This window comes from Barbus barbus (assembly GCF_936440315.1).
Source record: "Barbus barbus genome assembly, chromosome: 17".
Lineage (NCBI taxonomy): Eukaryota > Metazoa > Chordata > Actinopteri > Cypriniformes > Cyprinidae > Barbus > Barbus barbus.
Genome location: NC_136745.1, coordinates 7,079,763 through 7,101,076, shown reverse-complemented (window position 1 = coordinate 7,101,076; position 21,314 = coordinate 7,079,763). Strand labels below are relative to the sequence as shown.

Below are 21,314 nucleotides of genomic sequence, written 5' to 3'. Positions count from 1 at the left end.
CAGTGTATATTGAAGTCTTGACAACCCTAGTTTTCACATATAGTAGACTTCATATGAACCGAACCCAGTTCAGTTAAAGTGAACAAGAAAGGGAACTGGCAGTAAGTGACCTCAATGCTCCTGGTGTTGATATTGTAAGTGGACTTAAAAGGGGACTCATTTGAACCACAAACGCACCTCTTGAGGTGGGGATCTGAGATCATGTGTTTACATGTGCATGGTATTTGGCTCGAGATTGCTTGTATGTTCAATTGAACTAAGTGTGAAAAGGTTGGAGCCGCAAGTGGTCTTTCATGAGCTGTCACCATTTGTACCCGTAGGTGTTAAGAGTTTAATATGCTCCTGTAGACAGGAAAGTCTATGATTTACATATGATGTTGGATGAGATACTATACTATATTATAAAAACAATAAAAATGTTTGGTCATTAATTGTACAATTTGAACTCGGCACAGGGCGATCCTGCAGCTATCAAGGTTGTGTCCTTCAACAAGGCACTCCAGAGGAATTGTTCTATGGAGAAAGTGAATGTCACTAAAAGGACCTTCTAAATGACTACTTGCTTAAAATAATAATTATAATAATGATTCCATTTGGGAATTGTAGCCCCTGATGTTATAGTTATAGTGCATGAAATGAGAGTGAAAACATTGAACACTTGCCTTGTGTTTCCTCTTGGATTTACTAGGGTTCTTTTCTGCAGGGATAGAGGCGGGTGACTGTTGCCGTCTGTGCTTGACACTGACCTCCCGACACTCAGCCTTTGTTGGGGGAGGCTCCGGGGGGTCTTGCCCTGGGATCCGTGATAGGAAACTGAGTTCAATATTGACCCAAAGGGACTTGATGTCCTCAAAATCTCTTAGTGGTGACAAAAGTTCATTTTGTACAATGGGGATGGGAGAAAAGAGGGGCTCTTCCAGGAGATCCGAGGCACCTGGATCAGGAATAGAGGTGCTGCTTGTGCTGGTAAGGCTGCTAACACTCAGGATATTGCTGTTGCAATCCTTGGATTTCAGGCTTAGGGTGTTGGGACCGGGACAGGGAAGCTGAACTTTAGTGAGCTCCTCAGGGTCCGAATGACACTCGGATGAAGAAGACTCTGTCTCGATGAACTCTTTAGACTTGGGGATTATCTTGTTGGGTCCTCGGTGCTTCTTTTTATCCTGAACCGGTGTAATATTCGTTGGTGCGGTGTTTGACGTGGTGGTCCGAGGTTCCTTTCTTGGAGCCGTCTTGACCCCAGGGCCCTTGCCTCTAGGTTTCGGCGGTTCTAAAGGCGGGGGCTCTTTCTCTTTCGGGGTAGAACTTGAGTTTCCTGGTCTTGGCCAGTTGTGCTCCTCACTGCTGGAAGATCGCTCCAACTTTTTGGGCTGCTTCTTTCCAGTGCTTCTCCTGGGGGGTGCAAGCTCCACTGAGGCTGGTGATTTTACCTTGGTGCTTTTGCTGTCTGGAGCCTTCTGACCAGTCTTGGGTTTGGCTTTCTCTCGGATAGGACTGAGCAACGTTCTCTCTTTGGGGTCTGCTGGTGCCAGTGCTGTGCTGGGCTTGCTCTTGCTGGAGCTCTGGTTGTCTGAGGCTTGCCTTTCATCAGGTTGAGAACTGTTAAGCCCATGACTGTCTGACTGAGTGTTAATTAGTGCTTTATTGTGAGGATTAACTTTGTTTAGCCACTTATCTAGTTGCCATTTGTTTGTTGATGGGGGTTCAGGCTGGTGGAAAAAGACAAAGCAAATTTATGGCACAACATTTTAAGGAATATTGACAAATCTGTCTCAGCAACTTATTTTATCAGTCACACAATGAGATGAAAACCTGATCATATTTGTTGCATGTGACATTTTTACATGCATTATGCGCATTGAGGTCTATACAGTGTAAATGGGTGCATGTGTAAAATAGCATGGAAACCAATTTTCTAATGATGCATATCGGTACAGATTTCATCTGTCTCCAGAGTTGATTCATGAGAAGCTTGATGATTCCATCATATGACTTTCACAGACCAATGAACTGGCGCTATGATGAAAAGGCCATTAAGAGAGGAAGTCATAAAATTCCTGAATAACGGAGGAAATGCTGTGAGTACTGTCCTGATGACAGCTAACATCTCTCGCTGCGGAGATGTTTTCATCGGCTATATTATCTCACGCCAATTGTTGTGTACCATTATGTTTCCAGACACAAGTAAATCTTTCCCACGAACCCATAAACACTGTCTCGAATGCTCTGAATGATAGAAAATCATTCAGAAAAGGAAGCTGTGGAAATGAGTGGACATACATATTAACCATTAAACTCACGGGGTAAGAAATTCAATTCAGTGCACTTTCCAATCAGACATGATGGTACGTTTCGAGACAAAAGGCAATCTCCTATGCTATTTCACATTCAAAAGCCACATTCTCCATCTGTCAGAGAGACATTTCCGCCAATATGAGCTACCAAATTTTATAGTGAAAGCACCAGAAAAGATGATGAATTAACAATTGAGCGTGTCGAAATTGACAGGCCTCCCAATATTTTGCCACTGAGGCATCAAGGCTGTGTGCCGCCGCTTGAAAGAGAAACATACCAGACCAGAGAGCTTGCAGTGCTAAGATATGGATTCCCATTGGCCATCCCTGGCAGAGAGCAAAGCTACTGTATACACACAGAAGGGGCGATGAGAACCGGGAGATGTTTACTCTTGTGTAATGCTCTTAGGGAGCCCTGGGCAGGCTACTGTGGGACAACTTTAAAGCTGCCAATTAATCCTTTGAGGAGATCCTTTCAAAAATCCTACCCCTAACCCATGCTGAGAAAACTCAGAGGGGGAATGCTGCCTCAGTCTCTCTTTGCCTTTAGCTAAAGGAGAAAAAAGACTTACTCAGATTCATCCCAGTTCTATTGAAATTTCTGGTAATGGGCCCGGCAATAATCATCTAAGGGAAATAATTGCATAAACTGGTATTCATTTACCTCAGGACCCAGTGTTCAGAAGGTGAGCAAAACATCAAACAAACAAACAAACTGTAAATAACACTAAATAGAAGGGCTGAGGAAATAGCCAAACCTGTCAAAAAATGTCTGGGTCATGCCTCACCTTAAAAAAAAAAAGTGGAAATAATATTTTGCTGTAGGTAAATTATGTTTTTAATTGTCTAATTGAAGTTCACACATCAATTAGACAATTTTCTTCCCCAAATTCAGTATTAATTAATAATAATTACAGTACTAATAAGGTTTTTTAATCACTAAATGCAAAAATTCTAACAGTCTATGACTTCCACCAAATATGACATTTACAACAGCATTTTTATAAACTACAACAATAGACATTTATACATTTTCTTTTCACATTACAGAGAATTTATTTATTTCGCAATACAGCATCGGCAAAAATGTCTCATGCAAAACACAGTTTTACCTGTATAGCTCTATTTGCAGTAAGTATTATTTCATAGAAAAGTAATCAGCTTCACAGAAAAGTAAAGAAGATAAATTAACAATTGAGCATGTCTTGATGGGCCGTCCAATATTTTGCCGCTGAGGTGTCAGGCATATTGTTTTAAAGCAGCTTTATAGAAATGATGCAAAAATATTTAGGGGTTTGTTAATTAGAAGGGGGTTTCCACATATTTTTGGCCCTATCCTGTAGCGTACGGGCTGAACTGAGAAACACCTGTAATAACAGCCATCAGCGAATGGAATGAAGAGATGAGTCATGGATCAGTGTGAGGATGTGTTGTGACAGTTTGAGAGGAGTGAAGTGATCAGTACCTCTGGTGTGGCAGCGCGGGATGCTCGGTTGCACTCACTGTCACTGGAACTGCTCTCGCTGTCCGAGTCGGACTCTGAGCTGCTCTCTGATTCGCTGGAGCTGCCCGAGGCGCCGCTGGAGTGACCGGTTGGTTCGCTGGTTCGCGGTGTGGTTCCAGGGAGGCTTTAGGAAAAAGAACAGAGGAGAACATTCGTCAAATCATATGACACACTTGAAAACACACAAATGTGCCATTGGCAGCATGGATGTAGATACAGATTGTATTATTAATGTACACTGGATTTTATTCAACAGCAGGAGAAAGAGACAGAGCTGTAATGGTTTCTGCACACCAAAGCGAAGCGAATATTCACATAGCATTACTCGAGGGATGTTTTTCACATCATTCACAATACTCTCTGTATTCTGAGTTTACAATCACCAATTGTAATTTTGTATCTCATTATACTTATTTTTTCTTAGTTTACATTTAGCAATTCTTATTTGTTTGCCTGTTTGTTTTCACTACAGAATTAAAAAATAAAAGGTAACTTTTTTCTTGCAATTGCAAGTTCATCTCTCACAATTTTTCCCTTTTTTCTCAGAACTGCAAGTTCATACTGTATCTTGCAATTCTGCCTTTTTTTTCTCAAAATTTTTAATATAATATAAACTCAAAATTGTAAGAAAAAAGTCAGAATTGTGAGATGAAAAAACTACATTTTTGTTTTTATTCCGTAGAGAAAACTTCCATAGTATAGAACCAGCCTAATACCTCAGAATTTGTGCTCAAAATGCTAAACATTTGTATAAGTAGCTCTTTTCCATACAATAACAAATTATCTAAATTAAGATTTTTTTTTTTTTCTGTTAAAACATAGTATGCTGTTTAAAAACATAAATAGTATGCTGTTTTTTTTATGTTAAATGTTACTTCAGTAGCCTTGATATTTCTTTCACCTATAATTTTTTTTTTATACACATATGATACATTTTTCAACACTAGCTGATGCTGCTCTGGAGAACCTACTTAAAAAGAGACAACTGAACCAGCTGATGATAGACTACATCACTTAGAGAGAGACAGAGATAGAAAGATATAAATACAAAGAAAATGAGCAAGGAAAGAAAGGGTTTGTTTATTTCTCCACCTACGGGGCTATTACTAGGCTCTGTCTCAGAGTTATCAGTCAAGCTCAGCATTATTTATGAGTTCATGAAAGGCCACAGCGTTCTAATCCAATGAGTACTTCACTTCTCAGGGTATCCTCAGATGTGGCCATCCAAGATTGTTCTACATGGAGTCAAACATGCCAGAAGGAGGCAAATTAAATTCCTTTCCAAAGGTCAGACCAGGCTGCTTTATGTTGACACTTCATTAGAGATTATGTTATGACAGGAAAAAGCGCTCTGGTCTACAGCTGTGCCAGCAAGACATGCACAGCATTGGCCAGGAATGAGGAACCTGTCCCAGGAAAGTGAAAAAGCAAACAAAAAACCAAAATCATAAGCTATATTCAAAATTGCCCTCTTGTTCACTCACGCACTATCGATGTGCAGCAGAAACCCTAAACTTCCTGACAGCCAGTGTGGTCAAAATGCATGCTTGTCATCTCATTAGATACAGTAGTGGTGGATGTTAGACCTTTGCTCAGAGCTAACTTCATCTTTCTGACTTTTAATCAACTTATGCAAATGTTATATTTAGTTTGGTTTCTTGTTTTAATGCAACACAAATGTTATATTTAATATCTATTAAATCTCCTAATCAAATACCACCTGAAAGAAACACGACACAGTTACGGTACATGCACTGTGAATGAGCTGTTCTTTCAAAACACCAACCTCTGAGACCTTTGTCTATGCAAATAGCACTGATTGGTATGATACACACATACAAACCAAAAGAAAAGAAAAAAAAAAAGGCAGAAGGTCATTTTTCTTAATAAGCTTGACCTTTGGTTAACAGCCGTGGAATCTCATGTGAGAAAGGCAAGTCTGAGAAAGCGTTTCCTGGTTCTTTCATCTTAATCACAGATGATATTGTTTACTTTACACAATACACATTACAACACAATAACACATTTTGCCCTTTTTCTGTATGAAAAATCTGTAATATAATATAATTAGTACAGTATATAATACTTTTATCTCAATTTAACTTACATGAAAGGGCCTATTCCAGATTTGCCAAGTGTATAATGTGATGAAAAGTAAACAAAGTTTACTTATCATCATTATTCATAATTAATGATATATTCGTCCCCAAACAGACCGGATAGAGCAGCTTTGGGAATAGCTTTCTCCTCGCAAAGCAGCACACGTTGCACAAACACAGGAAGGAGGAAGTGTTTCCCTGAAGGAGTTACAGCAGGCCCTGGGCAAACTCAACTAGAACTGGGCCACTGGGACCGAAAGAACTGGGTAAATTAAACTAACATTTCACTGCTCAACTGTAACTGTAATAAGGAACGATAACATATCTGCTTTCATAAGGGTTTATGTTAGACGCTTCTAGGTCTGAATACTAGTAGACTAAGAAAACTGTTTATGCCAAAGTTGATATTTACAGCTACTCTACATTATTAGAGATAAGTGTAAATATTTATCAATTCAATGACTATATAAATACCATAGCGACTTTACAAATAACATATTAGCATTTATTTACAATCTGTCTTGAAACACTCACATAACACACATACATACAGAAGTGCACAAATATATTTCTCAAATCCACCATAAGTAATGCCATGCAAAAGCCATCAAGGCTCTTATTAACATTTAGTAAGGGAAGAGTTAGCACAGGCCTCCTAGTTTATCATGGCTTTAAATAATGTGCTGTCAATGCACATTGCTGTTACAAACCCAAAAAGATCTCCAGGCATAAGCAAAACATCTCAAACAACTCTAATGAATAAATAACAATATTTAGAACATTTTACACTTTAAATATTCATGCTTTATAATGAAGCAATTTTCCAGGCTGGTGCTAAGCAGTAGGGAATATGAGACCAGATGTATGCACAAAAAATAAACACTAGCTAGACTTCTGTAGTCTGTTAGATGAAGATAACTGAACAAACGCTGAGTTTATAGAAGGTTTAGCATCCAAACCTGGTTTAGCTGCTATAAAGTTTCTCTGTCAACTCAGGGTTTGATCCATAGATTTCTGTAGCGAGTGCAACTGAAAGTGTGCCAGCAAACAGCCAATCAGATGAAACATGGAGAGCATCAGTGTGATTGACTTCTCAAGAGAAAGTCGCCACAATTCACTTATCTGCTGAAAACCTTAAGAGATTGTTATGAAAAACATCATGCATTTAATTTAACACATTTATAAAGCACTACTGCTGAAAAAGTTCGGTCCACATTGGAGCTTGTCGTCCATCAAGTTTGGTCAATCCATTTCACACCAACCAAATAAATCAAACTAGGACTTGCCTAAAAGCTGTAGCATCTAAAATATATTCAAAGCACACCATCCACGGCTCTTGCTTACAGAAAAACAAGCTAATACAAGGGCCGAAGCTGTGATCTCTCCCCTGAGATTATCACAGGTCACACCAAAACAAAGGCTGATGCATCACTGGAAGCTACAGGGACCCCATCGACTAGTGTTTTTCTCTCTGTGTTTACACTGATACCATAATCTCAGATCAATGTGACAGATAGTCACAGCCTGGCGGTCTGTCTGATGGGCCGAATCGCAGATGGAGAGAGCTTACAATGGAGGGGGGCAAGAAAAAGCAGCATCTGAAAGATGCCAGCTGGTTAAAGAGACTCATTAAGACCTTCTATTAGGGCCACTAGCGGATCGAGTCGAGCGCTGCAACTCGGGACCTCAGCAAAGGCCGCCTCTGTTCTTGTATTTGTTTGTAGATCGTAATTATTTGCAGATCTATGTACAAGCGTACTAACGAACCCTGAGCGAGTTTGCATTATTATTCTCACCGTCTCCCGCCGTGTCTCAAATCCAAGGGCAGAACTGTCATCTTTTTCTTTGTTTTTTCAAATTCTCATTCAATGAAGTTTAAGAGTTAATTATAGATGAACGAATCCTACAGTCGCTGGAGCAGGCAGAGACCTGGGCCACTGCTCAGAAGCCCACGTTTGATTTTATTCCCCTTAGAGAGCTGGGACTGTTTCAGACATCTAGTCTGGATCGCAACCTTTCAATACTACCAACCAGACTTCTTCGGCGTAGGAGAATTTAATGAACTGTGAATTTATGATTTCCACCAATAAGTTACATTAAAAAAGTTCAAAAGAATTCGAGGACGTGGTCTCGGCGCTAAACATGATTATGTGTTCGGGGGGGCGAAAGCAACAAAGAGTTTGAAGCACATATGGATAGAGAAGATGAGAAGAGACCTGAAGGAGTTTAATTTATAAGTCATCAGCCCACCGCCCATAAAACGATCATCTGCGAGCAGCGCATGCATGATTTTTATAAATCGCCTTGAAGAATAACTCGCCACACATCTCTACGATGATGATTGTGACTTCCCTTTGCCCTTAAATCCATTACAAGCTTTATTTGATTCAATCAATGCTCTGTTCGCATGAGGAATGGATTATAGATCCTGTTCAAAACACGACTGTGATTCCTGATTCATTACAAGATCTGTTCTCTTCATTTCACAACAGAGACATGCTGAGCGTATTTATAAGTTGACGGTTGGTTTCCCAAGCTCAGTTTAGGCCTGGTCCTTGATTAAAATGTTTCAACTGTATGCAAATGTTCAAAACAAGACCATAATTCCATCTGACTCGCGTACACTGATTACTCTCTGTGAAAACACAGCGCAGATGTCAAACGCATTTCCATACCATAATCTAAAGCAGTGCTTTTCTGCTGGTGGGTTGCTGGTACGTACTGATTGGGTCACTGAGAGTAGGGAAAAACTGCAAATAAAATGCAAATAATCATTTAATAGTGTGTCATTATGATAATGGAAAAATAAACTGGTTTATCAACATTTAAAGAAAGGAGAAACCACTTTCCCTGTTGTTGTGGTTATTCAATCAAGCTCTACGGTATTTTGATGAAAATTCATCTGGTTAGTAGAAACTAAAAGTTAAATGCCACGTTTCCCATGTCACAAAAACAAATGAGATGAATCAAAGCTACCGAGCTAAAAAAAAAAACACAACTATAAATTAAAAGAAAGTACAACACAATTATAGTTAGCTCTGTGCAGTGAACGAATGCGTGCTGAAAGCATAAAACCTCATTTTATGAGCCATGCGGAAACCAACATCAACCAATTTAGCTTATTTCTTTCTCATACTTTTATATTTTGTTGGGTCTATGCAGTTTGCATTAAAGCTAACACACTTTATATTTTACACTAAGGACTTTTTCTTACATTTAAAACTTGTTTTATGTGTCAAGGCACCACGTGATGTCCAAAATAAAAATTTTATACAAAAGTCAAACCACTGATCAAAAGACGGTCATTTCTCTCAAATCTTTCTGCGCAAGCATTTTTGAATAAATTTAAGAAAAGGACTGTCTCTATGGACATTTTTGGCTTTGTTGTGGCAATGCAGCCATATGGTTCAATCATTAAGTGGCTATTTGCTTTGAATGGTTAACTTGCACTTCATTTAAGTAGGACACAATTACTGAAGTGTTTGGGCCGGTGACATTTACATGCTATTTTCATGCTGGGCTTTCAACAGAAGCATGCGGCTTGTTAGTGGTTACATTTTTGGAAGGATTCCAAGTCATCTAGAGACCAGAAAACAAAAGACTTGAGGCTGGGCTATTTCGACCAATAAGCAACCACCCAGAACACCTTAACAACTGAATAGAAAAATTTGGGAACCACCCTAAATGCCAGTGAAACCACCTTGCAACCATTAAAAGACATTTTAACATCCTGGCAAGTTTTGTATTTAATAAATCCAGTTTATTATGCTAGTAAAACAAAAGGCAGTACTATTTTTGTAGCTTGATGTTTCATGTACCGTGAGCAACATTGCATAGCTAACCAAAATACTAATTTTATGTTTAAATTCATGCATTGTGGCAGATGCTTTTATCCAAAGTGACTTACATTGCATGCAAGCAATGCATTTGATCAGTTAATTTCCTGGGAATCAAACCCATGACCTTGGTGTTGCCAGCGCCATGCTCTACAGATTGAGAGACAGAAATATTACCCAAATGATCATGATTTTGAAACGCTCCATATGTGGCTTTCTTTAAATGTCAAAGTCTCACAGAAAAGCCCCAAAGGCTCCAGATGGAGATATTTCTCACATAATTATGCTCTGCTTGTTTAGAGTTGTGTTTTTCCAGAAAGAGCAGGACCACGGCCATTGCAAAGGGTGGTACGCGAATCCCAGGCCTCCCTTTGGCCCGTCTTAAAGCATTCTGAGAGGGCTAAAAGAACATATCCCACCGCCTTGGACAGACAAATCAAAGCTAACAAGCTGAATCAAAAGAAAGTTAAATGTCAAAGTTAATAGTAGATTTACAAGGATATATTACGTATACATGCAGTTATGAGATGGCTGTGCCGACTGCCAGAAAACAAGATGAACTTTTGACCATTTTGGTCCTAAAAGGGGAATTTATAAAGCAATTGTTTCCTAACTGTTCGAAGTAACAGACTAAAATTATACATTTATTGTATTGATACTTTGTCTGCTTTTCCAAAATATTTTCATCAATAAAGAACAACCTATAGAAGGTCCTATAGCAGTATGTGTACTGTATTTGCATGTACAACCTAATTAATGACCATTTTAGAAGCTAATGAGCAACATTTAAGATGAATGACTTTACAGAACATTATGAAGTGGAGTCACCTGATATTCACACAATTAGATCCACATCACTGGAGCTTGATTTGATTTCATATGTTGCCTTTGAGAGGCAAAATGCCATTGTTGACACAGTAAACAAGTTATTAATATGTGGAGGGATTTCTGAACAAGCTCTTCTCCATCTAGACACTCCCAACCCACATTCTCAACCTGAATTCACACCGTGTGTGAGTGCAATTAACAAAGAAGTGGAGAAATGAATGAGATGGGGAGTGAAAGAGGGAGAAAGAATAGAGATGCAGGATGTTAATAGATTACAGCTGAATGAAAAAGCATACATGAATTAAGATGCAAACAAAGCAGCACACATTAAGCACTGGTTGACTATGATTAATATGTGAAGGGCTCACATTGTTGAGAAAAGGAACTCTGGCCAAGAGAGATTAAAGGAGCCATTAAGAAAAAAAGGTGTAATAATATTCCTCTAATTACACAAATTTGTTATTGAAAACAGAGCTGTTTCCCTCGATGATTAATGTGTATGGTTGAACTGTTTAGGGTACATGTAAACAGTGTGTAGCTTCATGAAAAAATCCTTAAACACAGATAACATCTTTTCTGAAAAGCATCCATAATGTATTAAAGATTTAAAGATATACTTAATGACTGATGCTCTAGTAACTATTTACTTAAGTTGAATATTAGATTGATAAACAACATTGCTACAAGAAAATTAACATATACGCAATATTTACTCATAATTCACAGTAACTGAAATAAGAACTACTTAATTATCTGTTGACAATCTGTCAGTAGGGTTTGGAAATTACATATTGGTCTGCTAATTGGCTAGGCATACATATTTATTTGGTAAATGGACAATGTCAATTATATCTAACTGGCCAAATATTGGTTGACAAATCAGCATGGCCTATGCATTCCCTTGTTAAAAAATTTACTTATTAAAGAAATAATGTACTTTGAAAGAATAAGTGCAAACTGAATGTAATGTTTCTGGACACTAAAATGCATGTTAATTGCAATTAAATGAAAATGTATAACATATCAAATAAGTGTACTTCTTTAAAGCACGGAAATAAAATAGGCAGAGCACTGCGGTACTGAGTGTCTTTCTATGTTTATGTAGTTTGCAGTATTGTTTAGGTGTGATCTAGTGCGTTCTCTCTCCAGGCACCAGAGAGCCCTCTTACCCTGCACTATTTCAGCTGGATACAAATGCTGAGCCACCCACAAGCTGCCAACACACACACACACAAACACACACACGCACACACACGCACACACACACACACACACACACACAGTTGCACTGCTCAGCTGGGACCAGCAGAGCCTCAAATGCTGACACGCTCATTCTAAGTGCTGCTGGAAATCTAATGAAGCAGCAATTTGCACATTGTTTCTCATGGGCTCTCTATATTGAGCCTTATAAAAAGACCTCTGGCACAGAGGCAGAGATATGTCCTCTCTCATACACCCTCTCAATGCTAATGCTAGCGCTACGCTGGCTTTTATACACCATCCGAGGCTAACTGAAGCTTCACCTTACTCTAAAATCAATGATATGCCCTGCTGTATGAAAAAAAATAACTGTTTACATTGTCAGCCCTGCAATGACAATAACTAATTAGACTCTGTTTGGGATTATATACAAAAACCTGCCCTGAGAAAATTAGCATTGGTAAGATTCACACATTGTTTTGGGTTCATTTCATGGCATGACGTCAGTTACCACAGAAAATAATTTTGACTAGTCTTGTAAAAAAGTAAGCATCACTTACTGTTGGTCCTTAAAGTTCAAGTACACTGAACCAGGGTGTAAATATTAAAATACACACAGACTAAAACTTTATATTTGTTGGCATGTGATTGTACGATAGAATGGCTTATTGATCTTGACTCTGCAGAGTTATATCCAATCATTCAACTTCACTGACATGACCACATAAGGTTGGTAAACCCAGTAACCTTTGTATGTGACATGCACTGATGCCAGTAAGGGAGTGTGCAAACTCTTCTTACAGGAAATACCTCTGTATCATTAAACCAGAAGTACATCCATCCATTTCAGAAAAGGACGATTTAGAGAAATTACAGTTCACCTTCTAAAGTGATTGCTTCACACTTCTGCTACTAAATTATCTGGACAGCAGGCTCTGTTTTCACCTCAGAGGGAAATAAATCCAATAACTGTTTTTCACTGTTGCGACTATTTCTTGTGATTGTGACTTTACATCATAATTGTGATTTTATATCTTGTAAACTCCAACTTCAGATCTCAACATTTCAACTTCTTTACAATTTTACGTTTGACAATTGTGACTTTATTTCTTTTAATTGCAACTTAATGCTTTATTTATTTATTGTAATTTCACTGTAATTTGAAACCTGTTTGCATTGTTACACTTTCAGATAAACATCATTTAGGATTTTTATATATATATATATTTACCCTTGTGGGGACCGCAGGCCGGTCTCCACAATGTCAAAAATTGTCTGTCAGAAATTTCAGATTTTACTATCCTTGTCGGGACATTTGGTCCCCATAATGTAGCATAAACAAGTACACACACACACACACACACACACACACATCAAATAGATGTTTCAACGAGGCACATGCTCTATAAGAAGAGTTTCTGAACAGGATTGTGTCTCAATGAATGGAGAATCATTACACAACACCTTCATGTAAATCACCCGTTCATTTCCCACCATCAGCATTACCACAGTCAGTGGCTGATAATTGCTGTTGTTCTCGAGCAGTTGGTTTGTTTCTGGCACATGGTCGTGCATGCAGACTTTCCAAATTGCCCCAAACACACTAATTTCTCAAATTCTATGTGACATCCTGTGAGTCAAAACCAGATGGGAGGACATTAATCTGTCTTCCGCTCGGAGATGAAAACACTTTCAGCATGGGAGAAAAAGATAAAAAGTGGGATCAGTTAATGAAAAATTCATTCAATGAAACTTGATGGGTGTAGGCCTGGAAAGGAGAGTGTGTTTTGACAGTGGAGGGAGAAACGTAAATTGAAGGGGAGAGTGGATTCACAGTGAAAAACACATCAATAAATGAGTTGAAAATCTGGAGTGTGTGGAGCTTCGGGTAAGAGAAAGAGAGAGAGAGAGCAGGCTGGAGGCATACAGAGAGTCTAATTACCTCAACAGAAGACCAGCCAGAATAACACACACTAACTCCAGCTGAGAGACATGTGTGTGTGTGAGAGAGAGAAAAGCTTGCAATGTAGCCTGCAGCTGTTGTTGCTCTGATGCCCAAGTCATCCTCTTAGCTCTGTGGTAAAAAGACTCCATAGATGCAGGGGCTGAGCAGAAAAAGCACACTTTGTATTCACTTTAATTTAGAATGACAGCCTTGCACCCTATTAGCAAATATTTCAACTGTGATTATGTCTCCAGCTTCGGTGTAAACGTATGCGAGTGCCAATGAATATGTCATCCTCTCCACTTGCCTTTTGTTTTTAGCTTGATGGACTAATGGATACACTCCAGAGTAAATTATACAGTGGCCAGAGGAATGTCCTATCATCTTGTCGTCTCATGATTGTTTAGTGCTCTTAAACTTTCATTGGGATTGTATGTGGACCGACTGGAAAACAAAGTCAGCTGCCGCACTCATTACTTTAGTATTGATTTTCAAGGGATGATGTGCACTTGTAAACAGTATGCTTTTTGGTTACGTCTTCTGGTGAAGTCATATAATCATACGGGACCTCCGACAAACCGGGAAATTCTGAGAGAAGTTATGAGTCAGTGACAGAAGTTGTATTTCCTGTGTAGATATTAGAGATGTTTAGCTGATTCAACAATTACATTCAATAACCTGGCCAATTTCCATTAAGAATCTATCAATATTTGACGCAATTTCACCACTTAATAATAATAATAATAATGAATCAATAAATTACACTATTGTTAAAAGATTTAGGGTCAGTAAGACTTTTTAAAAATTGTTTTTGAAAATAAATCTTTTACTGAAGCTGCATTTATTTGATACAGAAAATACAGATACAAAAATGCAGTATAAACAGTAATATTAGGAAATACAAGTAAATAAAAAAATAGATAAATTACTGAATTTTCAGCAACATTACTCATGTCTCATGAACTTTCAGAAATCATACTAATATGCTGATTTGCTGTTCAAGAAACATTTATTATTATCAGTGTTAATAAAATGGCTGTGCTGCTTAATATTTTGTTTTCAGGATAAATAGAAAGTAAAAAATGAAATCTTTTCTAACACTACAAATGTCTTTACTTTCACTTTTCATCAATTTAATGCATCCTTGCTGAATGAAAGTATTAATTTCTCCAAAAAAAAAAAAAAATCTGTATAAAAAAGTCGATTTGATTTTGTCGACGTGTTCTGGATCACATGACAATTTGTGTTTGTTCTATACATAGAAACAGGAAGAAAATTCCTCTATCCACAAACTGCGTCCAAGTCATTAGCTGTGTATACTAACATGTAGTGTCCAAATATATTTAGAATTACGCTAATGTGAAAATAAAGTTAACCTGGAGCGCTCTGTATTTACATGTAAGCGAGCCACACTGGGAGTGCAAACATTTGAGATGGTCTGAGTTTATTTGGAGTGTTCAAACACAAGCCAACATTCTTGCAAACTGCCCTGAAACCAATTCAGTGCCCAGAGTCATTTACAAACACTGATTTTTCTAAGTGTGAAGAATATTTTAATAATCTTTTTCCACTATAAGGTTCCATGGATGTTAACAGTTCTATAGAAACCAATTAAGAACCGTTATTAATGAGAAATCAACCAGGGTTGCAATTTCCTGAACAACTCGCTGCTTAACTACCCAAGTACAATACATTATTGGAGAAACTAACTAGATAGTCACAACCGTTCCCGAAGATGTAGGAACTTTGTTGCACATCTGTCATTCGAACCGCATTGGTGAGAACTGTCGTTAATGACGTGAAGCAGGTGGTGGATTGATCACTTCTGGTAATTAATCAGTTCGAGACCGAATTAATGTTAGATTATTGCTGTAAGTAATGAACATGACATCTGAGGACCGCTTCGCTGTTTTGTTTTTTGCGGGTTTCCTCACAAGTGTACCAACTTTGACTGAATAGTGTGACTTTTTTGGGGGGCATTTTTCTATGAGTTATGACATGTAAAATAAGTAAGTAAGTAAGGAAATAATAATAATACAAAAAATACTTTATACAATTATATAATTATTGGTTACACTTTATTTTAAGGTGTCCTTGTTACAGTGTAATTATGCATTACAGTAATGAGTAATATTAATTAACTACATGTACTTACTGTATGGTTAGGATTAGGGTTACTTGCATGCAATTATGCATAATTAATTGTTATTATTTTAGTAAGTACATGTGTAACAAGGACACTTTAAAATAAAGTGTTACCAAATTATTTAATATTTATATTATGAAGGGCCAAAGAGGCAATAATTACATAAAATCTGAATATGTAGAAGCGAATTGTGAATATTTATAAATAAAGCTGAATATATATAGTTATAAGTCTGAATATGAAGAGTTTATTTGCAAAAACAGATAGCTCCGTTTTTATTATGTTTCTTCTTATTATATCACATCACACATCGCAACATCACACTGAGGTCAACACCTCCTGCATCCCAGCTTCATCAAAACAGCCACTGTGCCATGTAGCTCCAGCACGACAAGGGTAGGATATTGCTCTGCATGCAGGAGTGCTAATGTATTCGAGCTGGATAATAGTCTCGCCTCCAATTAATTTGATTGTGTGTGCAGTGTTGACTGCCTCTGCGCGTATGCCATCCTGCAGATACAGAAACATCCCCCCACCCTCTGTTCACCACCCATGGGGAGATCCGCCGCTATGGTCTCTGACAAGGCTGTAACGTGGCAGTTATTACAGTGCCACTGCACATTAGTGCTAACCTGTGCTAACCTGACCCAGGCACCTGAGCCGCAGCACGCCGCTGCCGCTAATCGCTAATGAAGCTCAATTACCATCACAGACGCCTTTGTGTTGGAGCATCTATTCAGCGCTAACACTACCTGTTCCCCCACTAGCATCTGGACACTGTCCAAGCAGAGTTTGCAGTTAACCCGCGGTGCTAATAATGCCACATTTTTATAATTGCAAATGAGCGTGTTTTAATGATTTAACTGTGAAATCTTCTGGAATGCAAGGCAATCAAATACAGTGCAAATATGTTATTCCTTTAAGGATGTCACGTTGTGTGTGAGTAATAGGCCTAAAGTGTCAAAACTAAATCAAAATTATTTATTTTTACAGAAAATTTTATTTAAAATGAGGTGGAAATTCAATCAAACAATAAATCAATCAATAAGGAATGAAGGAGGGAAGGAATGAAAACGCGCATAACCAAAATATAATCATTTCATGATCTGAACAGATGTGACATTTGTTATGGTAACCTCATTAAATGTGTTTTTGAGAGCAAAAGTGTTCCAACTTGTGTGATTTTTATTTTTTTTTTTTGGCATTTTTCTATGATTTATGAAATGTAAAATAAGTAATTAAATAAATGTATAAATTCGTAAATAAAAATAGCTTTATTCAGTTATATAATTATTTTTATACTATAAAATAATATTTATATATAAATATAGATGCTATATATTATATAAAAATAAATAAATAAGACTTTGATTACTAATATCATTATTTTTATACTATAAATAATAGTTATATATAAGGTAGAAATATAAATAAATAATTAAAGACTATTCATATATATATATATATATATATATATATATAATTATTTACATGCTATAAAATTATATATATATATATATATATATATATATATATAATGTTAATAAATAAATAATTAATTTTTTTTAACCACATTTATATACTACTAATTCCGAGTATTTCCATGGTAATCCAAAGTACTTACCACGGTATTGTATGGCCACAGTACTTTTATATTAGCATCTGTCAGCTTTTTCTATTGCATTGTGGTGTTTTTATTTTTTATTTTAATGAAGACTTTATTAGTCAATTCATTTCATGTTTAAGTATAGCAAAATGACTATGACTAAATAATTAATTGCAAATAAATAAATAAATGAATGAATGAATAAATTAATAAATAAATACATTCTTAAGGCTTACAGTGTAGCACTTGTACAAAACAATACACCTCTTCACAATGTATAAAATGTGTGTGTTTCTGTCTGAATACACACAACTACTCTGTCACTGAAGGGTCTTTGGTTTTGTCAGCTGTGGGATTTCCACTGTGTTCCTTTGCGTTCATTATCAAAGTCTGCCTGTGCATCTTTAGCTGCCACCGCCAGTGCCTCACTCTTCTAATGCACCCTTGCTTGATTGACAACTGAAGAGCTGAGAGAAGGATTATGGGAGAAATGAGCACCCAGAGGGGCAGCTTAGAGAATCCCAGTCAAACCTGATGGACATTGACAAGCTCGTGACTATTACATATTTACAAAGCCCTGTGTGCTTGAGCTGAACCGCTGGCACATGAAGTTATTTGTCAGAGACAGATGGAGAAGCATAAACACAGCCGAGAGTCGGGCGTTAACTTGCGAAGAGCTGTCGCCCACACCAAATGCAAATAGTGACATATAGAATATTGCCAGAATGAAGTGGGCGACACATAAATCCCCGTTCACTGGTCTTATTTTACAACTAGGCATGCACATAGTAATATTTCCTTTTATGATTCAATTAAAATAATAGTCTCTTCTATTTCTGTTACATTGAAAACACAAACAAGCAGAGCAACAAACGTGAAGAGAATCTATGAACTAGTTTCTTTAACAATAGTCCTGCTTTTTGATTCCAGTTCTGTAACTAAAGCTACTTTTCTTTCTCTGATTGCCTGGTGCACCTTCTTTATGGATTGAAATCTTTTTGCCAACTTGTTTTAGTGAAATAACAGTTGGTGGTTCTTCTGGCATCCTAAAAAGAAAATGAAATCGATAAGGAGAGAGTCAGATCCCAAAAGCAGCTCAGAACGGCAACTTTCGGAAAAGCGCAATGTATGATCTTTACCCTAATCAATTAATTATTTAAAAAATAATACATACTGTATAGCCTCTCCTTCTGTGATGCCCTCATCCAAACAATCCACCTTAATAATAACTAGAATCCCAATCCCATCCAAATCAGTACATGAAATCACATACAGTTATATATACAGTATATATATATATATATATATATGCAACAATTGCTATGTTTTTTTTCTTTTTTCAAAAGCTGCATCTGAATTGGTATTTATATATTTTTACAGACAGTTTATTGCAGCTATATATATATATATATATATGTGTGTGTGTGTGTGTGTGTGTGTGTGTGTGTCACATTAATTTAATATTGCTTTTAAACCTTTATGATTTTCTTTATTTTGCATAACAAAATGTTGGTAACTTAAGTGTTTCGTTTATATACATATATGTATGCATGTATGTATGTATATACTGTATATGTGTGTGTGTGTGTGTGTGTGTGTGTGACAAATGTTGATTTTAAACCTGTATGACTTTCTTTATTTTGCATAACACAATGTTGCTAACTAAAGTGTTTCGTTTACCATTAACTTCCACTGACTTCCAAAAACAAATACTGAGCCATTTCTCAAAATATCTTATTTTATGTTACGCAGAAGAAAGAATGTCCTAAAGGTTATTGTAGCCTGCTTTACGCCCTAAAGGCAATTGTAGCCTGAATATTATGCTAATCCGACTTCTTATTCTGTGCTTATTCTATCAGTTATTAGAGTGTTATGAGTTATGACAGATTTTTACACCATAATATTTTAACCCTTGCTCAGATGTTGACAGCTAAACTAGCAGATTTTCCGCCAGTCACACATAAAAAGATGCACATGTGTTGAGAGCATATCTTGTGACACCTGGTAGCGCGGCCCTGATTCGATTAACGCTTTCTCGGCTGTAAATGTGGTATCTGTAGATCCAGTTGAGTGCAATTTTTTTTTTTTACAATGGATAATTTCTAGCAAGTAAAAGAGAGCTTTAAAATTTGAAGATGCAAACACCTTGCTGTAGGAGTTAAAAGATGAAGTGATTGATTCGACAGGGTAAAAACAAAAAAGTAAACAATGCAATTAATTCAAAGTTGTACTGTCAGCTCTGGGGAAAGAGAGTCTGAAAAAAAGCAGTCCTGCTTGCGTTTGAACACATCCATGATAACAGAAAGAATGCAAGCTCAGGCAGAGTCAAATGTGGGTCACACAAATAAATTGCCCTGTGCTTCTCTTTAAAAGCATCATCTGTCTGTCAGCCGGACAAAGTGTGTCAACACCAGCACGGCTTTATGACTATGACAAGACCTATTTAGTGTGTGCAATACATGTTTGATAGATGGGAGACATGAAACTGAATGCTGGGTGTTCTGACTTCACCTCCCTCTATTGATAAATAATGTGTCTTTTCCAGAAACTCTGCTTTAACAAAGACACATCCCTTTTTTAAGCTTCTGCATAGAAATAACCCCATTACATTCTCTGCTAATGATGTTTGATTGTTTCCAGCGTCAATTGCTATGCTGTTTTATAAATACTGCTCTTGAAAGCATTCTGATATATTGTTAAGCCCCTTAAAAATTGCTTTTGAAAGAGTTTATCCTGCAGCAACATTCAGCCGATCATTTTGTTCGTAAAGACAAAACCGACTCTCTCCCTGGAATCCCTCCAGTCGATCTGCAGTTTTCCAGTGATGTTTCCCTCATTCATTTAAACTGCTTTCTGGCCATTAGCAGCACTAGCTGTCATATATTTGTGGTTCATTAACAGGTGCTCTTTTGATGTGGGAGTAACATAAACATCAAGTGGAAAGAGACGCTTCACAGAGGCCTCTGAGTCATGTTAATTTGTTCCCATCAGTAAACACATAAATCAGCTTTTGCAGCATCATCGTCAAGCATCCTACGCACACTCACTTCAAAGAACAGAAATATATAGAAGTGACACAAACCAGCCTGAAATGAAACATCACAAAGTTAAATATTGTAACTAATAAATCCTATATTGTATTCAAAAGTAAGTACATTTCCAGATAAGCAGACAGCACAGTGCATCTATCAATCTATCTATCTATGGATATATACATCTCTCTATCCATCGCTCTGTCCATCCATCCATCCATCCATCCATCCATTCATCTATTCATCCATCCATCCATCTGTAAATCTTTCTATCGATCACATCTTTTGTACATCTGTATCTATATTCATACATACACAATCTGTCAAACTTGTAATGCAGACGCCTCTTCCAGAGTAAATATTCACACATATTTCCCCATCTATCCCTGCACAGCCTAGATTCATAGACAAATCCTCGGCTGAGTTTGGCTCATTCCTTATCCGCACAAGTTCAGCACTTAAACGGCACCTCCTCACTCTTAAAAAAGACCCGTCAGAGTGAGATCTCATTTAACACATTCATGGGGTGCAGAGAGGCAAAGAAAGGGAGATTTATGTTACAGCTGTGTGCTTTAAGGGGTCTGACAGGCCTACGTAGATTGAGGTGAATTATTAGACCATGGCATCACAGAGGTAAACACACAGTGACTGAGAGATACATTATAAAAACACACATTGTGCTGACTATGACAGGAATGATTCAGAGGATGTATTGTGTGTGTGTGTGTGTGTGTGTAATCAATATGTGTGAGAGAGCAAGATATGGAGCGATGACATTAAAATGAAAAGGCACAAGCTTGACGGACATGTGAAATGGAGAAAAG

General features: G+C 37.3%; 1 protein-coding gene across 1 annotated transcript in view; it reads right to left on the bottom strand.

Moving 5' to 3' along the window:
- Nucleotides 1-21,314, bottom strand: part of LOC306883783 (AF4/FMR2 family member 2-like) — a 237,431-nt gene that overhangs the window by 30,441 nt on the left and 185,676 nt on the right. Inside the window, 2 exon segments of the mRNA XM_079439265.1 lie at nt 663-1,709; nt 3,760-3,922. Coding sequence (XP_079295391.1) covers nt 663-1,709; nt 3,760-3,922 — 1,210 coding nt within the window.